This window comes from Polistes canadensis, unplaced genomic scaffold (assembly GCF_001313835.1).
Source record: "Polistes canadensis isolate GaletaPanama2010 unplaced genomic scaffold, ASM131383v1 scaffold_796, whole genome shotgun sequence".
In the NCBI taxonomy this organism is placed as follows: domain Eukaryota; kingdom Metazoa; phylum Arthropoda; class Insecta; order Hymenoptera; family Vespidae; genus Polistes; species Polistes canadensis.
The window spans coordinates 986-6,108 of NW_014570343.1; the positions used below are offsets into that span (position 1 = coordinate 986).

The 5,123-nt window shown below is 47.7% G+C and overlaps 1 protein-coding gene across 1 annotated transcript; it reads right to left on the reverse strand.

Annotated features, from left to right (window-relative positions):
• Positions 1-392: 392 nt before the first annotated feature.
• Positions 393-3,550, reverse strand: LOC106792829. Its single transcript, XM_014759356.1, has 3 exons — positions 2,903-3,550; positions 1,228-2,725; positions 393-607 (listed from the first exon to the last, which is right to left on the reverse strand). The coding sequence occupies exons 1-3, from the start codon at positions 3,548-3,550 to the stop codon at positions 393-395; spliced, it is 2,361 nt and encodes a 786-aa protein (XP_014614842.1).
• Between the last annotated feature and the right edge of the window lie 1,573 nt (positions 3,551-5,123).

Below are 5,123 nucleotides of genomic sequence, written 5' to 3' on the forward strand. Positions count from 1 at the left end.
TTGTCGCGTTAGTACTGTCGGACACCGGACACATGTTCGACGTAGATATCGCGGGACCAACGGATGGTTTCACTGACCATCAGCCTCCTCATCATGCCAGCATATCTTTTGTTGGCACGGAGGAGACCAATGACGTGYTCATTCCGCWGGTCMCACGCGCCGAGAGCGCCGACCGTGAATGGGACGACAGAGACCTCGTAGCCGTGCTGCCGGAGATCATTGGCCAGGGGAGTGTATTTTGCTACTTTGATGAATCTAGTCTCCTCGATGGCCTCCCTCCGGTTTTCAAAAGGCACGGCTACATCAATAATAAGGACTTTTTTGGTCCGTTCGTCCCGGATCACAATGTCAGGCCTAAGACTTTGTACGATTGATCTGGCTCGAAGGACCATTTATGTACGATTGATCCGACTCGCAGAACCAAATGTACGTTGTACGGTACTTAACTCTTCGAACGTTAATGAAGTATTCCCTACCACGCGCCTCAGGTGATATTTCGCAGCCTTCACTGCCGCTTCCCACAAGCCACCGAAATTTGGAGCACCTGGCGGAATGTAATGCCAGGCCACTCCCTCAACGCTTAGTTGATCGCTAATTTTTGCCTTTGCTATATCATTGAAAACCTGCGTTCTTAACTCTCTTAACGCCCGATTTGCCCCAACGAAGTTCGTCCCATTATCCGAATATATATTGGCAGGCTTACCCCGCCGTGCCATAAATCGCTTCAGGCACGTTATAAAACAGTCTGTTGACATGTCTGTTACTAATTCTATGTGCACGGCCTTTGTCGCCATGCATACAAATATCGCACATATTTGGCATTCCGTCTTCTCCCTTCTTTGACCAAAAAAGGGCCGCAATAGTCTATTCCGGTGTTTGTGAATGGTCGCGAGGGGGTAACCCGTGATTCCGGTAGATTACCCATCACATATCTCGAATTCATCGGCGCATTTTTAAAACAAACTACGCACCTCCGAATTATTCTGCGGACTGTACTTCTGCCCGCCATGGGCCAATAATTCTCTCTTACCACCGCGAGTGTTAGTTGCGGGCCCGCATGGAAATTTTTTATATGTTCGTGGTGAATTATTAACGCGGTAAGTTTGTGCGATCTTGGTAGCACAATTGGGTACTTATTGCCGTACGGTATGTCCGCGTTTTGTAGCCTTCCCCCGACACGCATGATCCCGTTGGTATCCAGAAACGGCTTAAGACACGCCAGTCTACCATGTACAATAATCTTTGGGTTTTTTGTTATTGCCCTTATTTCCTCGCCGAACTCTTGCGCTTGACACAGCTTTATTAAACGCTCCCTGGCTTGCGCGATTTCAGCCACCGTTAACGGACCGATGTCCTTGGTTTGTGCACGCCGCGTGTTTCTGCAAAACCTGTCGCAGTATGCTATTACCCGCACTAGTCGGGTGAATTGTGAATATTTATTGAATATACGATCGCAAAACTCTCGCGACCTCTGGTCGCGGCCTATCATCGCGATCGTGCACGTGACATTCGTATTTTGACGTTCTGGCAATTCTTCGAGTGGGACTTCTGGAGCTGTATCCGTCGCGTTCCCGAAGACCATTCCTGGCCCGTGCCACCATAGATCCAGACTTAACAGTTCTGTTGGGGTTACCCCCCTCGATATGAAATCCGCTGGATTTTCGGCGGAAGGCACATGTCCCCACTTCGCGTTTGGTATTCTCTCCTGAATTTCCGCCACGCGATTGGCCACAAACGTGGTCCAATTTCGCGATGGTGACCTTATCCATGCCAATGCTATGGTGGAGTCTGACCAGCAACATATTTTCCTGAATTCTATGCGCATGCTCGTCCTCAGCTTGTTCATCATCCTCGCGAGCAATACGGTAGCGCACAACTCCAATCGCGGTAGCGATACCGCCTTTAACGGTGCTACTCTCGAGCGCGCACACAATAAGTTGCTGCTCCCGTTTCCGCGCCCGTCCTTCGAAACTATATAGATGCAGGCCCCATACGCCGTTTCGGATGCGTCCGCGAATCCGTGCATCTCTATTTCCTTCGCGTTTTTACAAATAGTTTTCCGTTCGACCCTTATGTCATTTAGCACTGGGAGTTGTTTCGCGTAATGCAACCATGCTGTCTCTAAATCCATTGGTATGGATTCGTCCCAATGTATGCTCCTTTGCCATAGTCTTTGTATGATAACCTTCCCTGTTACGGTGACTGGCCCAATTAATCCCAACGGATCGAATACCTTAGCAACCGATGCCAATATGACCCTTTTCGTGATTCGTTGCACTGGCGCCGCTATCGGAACGGAATACTGAAATGAGTCATCGCTGGGATCCCACAAGACGCCCAACGCCCTTATATCGCCTTCCTTATTTAGATTCAGTATTTGCTTTGAATCGACCTTTTCGGGAATGTGCGGTAATGTTTTCCTCGAGTTAGCCGCCCATTTATGTAATTTAAACCCTGCTTTGGCTAATACCTGGTCTACCTGATCGCGTATTTCTCTAACCTCCGCAATCGAATCTGCTCCGGTCAGCAAGTCGTCCACATAAAAATCGCGTCGTATGACTTGAGCGCCTATCGGATGATTTCCCTCCTCCAAATCCGCTATCTCTTTTAGACACCGCGTAGCCAAAAATGACGCCGACGCCGTACCGTACGTTAGAGTTAGTAGCTCACACGTGCTCACTGGGTTTCGCACATCATCACGCCAGAATATCTTCTGTAGGCTAACCTGCGATTCGTCGACACGGATCTATCTATACATTTTCTGAATGTCCGCTGTTATCACGTACGCGTATGTTCTAAACCTCGCTATTATCGAAAATAAATCATCCTGTATATTTGGTCCTATGGCCAATGCGTCGTTTAACGATATGCCTGACTTCGACTTGGCCGACGCGTCAAATACCTCACGCAACTTGGTCGTTGCACTTTTCTCGTTTAAAATTGCATGATGTGGTATGTAGTAAGTACCTAGCGGAGTTGCTTTATCCTCTGGTAACATCCGCAAGTGCTCTAAGTCCCGGTATTCTTTTATAAAGCTTGAATACGCATCTCGCAATGTTGGATTTTTAGCTAACTTGCGCTCTAGGGAGAAAAACCGATTCAACGCCGCGTACCTATTATCCTGGAGACTTACTATCTTTTCTTCTATGATAGGGAGGCGTACCACGAATCGACCGTCCGCGTCACGTCTGTACGTTCCCTTGAAATGCTCTTCGCAGTACCGTTCCTGCTCTGTTAACGGGTGAACATCCGCGACGTTATCCAGTTCCCAAAACCGCGACACCAACTGGTCAACATCCTGTACTTGCGTAGCGATGTTACATGCTACCTCTTTGGGGCTGCCCTTTACATCACGTAAACAGCCGCCTACCACCCATCCCAACTGCGTTTTTTGCAGCGTTGGATGCGAACGCGTTGCCTTTATTTGGCCCGTACATAAGATCTCTAGATAGACCTCTATTCCCAATAACACGTCGATATTCGCACTTTCGTAGAATGCGGGGTCCGCTAGCCTTATATTACCGGGAATCGCAAGTTTATTCCCGTCCATAGATACAGCTGGTAATTTTTTTGTAATTGAATTTAGTATTACGCAATCTATTTTTCTCCGCTAGTTATTGTAGTTGGACTTGAGCACAACCTCCATTTGATGTAGCGGCTGTGTCGTCATTTGATCAATTCCGGCATCGGCGCACGAAATTCCTTTGATTGCAGCCTTAGACGCTGCGCTAAGTTACGCGTGATTATATTTACTTGGGACCCCGAATCCAATAATGCCCGAACGGTTATTGGTTTTTCATTTACGTCTAATAGATTGACTTTCGCTGTTAAAAGCAACGCCTCCCGATGAGATGCTGCCTTTAACCCGCGACCCATGTTTGCAACCGCCGCTTCGCTATCTGACTCGCCGCGTTCGTTAGCGACGGCCGTGGAACCCTGCGACGATTCTGACTGGGTATGTAGTAAGGTGTTATGTTTCCGGTTGCACACCTTACACCGACTCGCATTGCATTCGATGGCAAAATGATTCGTCGACCGCAGGCAATTAAGGCATAACCCTTTTTTCTTTGCCTCGGCGACGCGATCCCTAACTGGCATATTCCTGAACCTTTCGCATTTGTAAATCGGGTGGCTTTCCTTGCATATCGGACACGCGAGTATGTTCGTAGTTACCTGCGAAGACAATGCTTGGCGCGGTTTCGGTCGGTTGTGATTCGTCACGAGCGGCATTGGTGGGTTTGCGATTGCTTCTAATACCTGACACCGGTGCGTCAGGAATTCCATTAATTGTGCGAAGGTGGGCACTTCTGACGGTGAAAGCTTGTTTTCCCACTCTTCGTTCGTTTTCGCGTCTAACTTTTCTACCACCGTGCATACCAGTAAGTCATCCGACTGATTCACCGGCCTTTGCAGTGCACTAAGTGCCCTCGTGTTTCTTGCGGCAGCGTCAACTAATTGGCACAGCGCAACGCTATTTTCTTTTTGCATCTTAGGTATATCCATAATACCCCTTATATGTGTATGCACTATTCTACGCTTGTTATCGTATCTATTTTGTAGCAATTTCCACGCTTCTTCGTAATTTACGTCCAAAATCGTTAATGCCCGCGTTATGGCCGCCGCCTCGCCTTTTAGTGACGAGCGAAGATAATGAAACTTTTGGATCGACGATAACGACGAGTTTTCATGGATCAGTGACTTAAAAGTATTGCGAAATGAATACCACTCTTCGTACGAACCACCGAATTGTGGTAATTCTATCTTCGGCAACCTGATATGCCCGTTAGAATCCGCGGATAATTGTGATTGCGTCGGAGAAGGTGCATTCGTCGACGCGGAATGCGCTGAATTCGACCAATCTTCCAATAATTCGTCGATGTTGCCGATGATTGTAAAAAGCGCGTCTTCAAAAGATTCACGTTCCACACTATCATCGATTAGTTCGATTTTGGTTTGCACTTCTTCGAATTCACGCAATTTGACCAAGATCTCATCGCGACGAAACCTGAGGCGGGGTGTACTACGCGTTTGTGCTAGTTTATCAATATGACTCTTTGCTCTAGTCATATATGCCTTAATCTGACCCCGTTTAATGTGTAAATCTCTTAATTGCTCAGCCATGT

Coding starts and splice junctions, on each gene's coding strand:
- LOC106792829 (XM_014759356.1), bottom strand. CDS start 3,550: ATGGACGGGAATAAACTTGCGATTCCCGGTAATATAAGGCTAGCGGAC. Junction 2,726..2,902: donor CAACGACCAAGTTGCGTGAG/GTATTTGACGCG, acceptor GACGAATCGCAG/GTTAGCCTACAGAAGATATT. Junction 608..1,227: donor CCCAAAGATTATTGTACATG/GTAGACTGGCGT, acceptor TCAATGATATAG/CAAAGGCAAAAATTAGCGAT.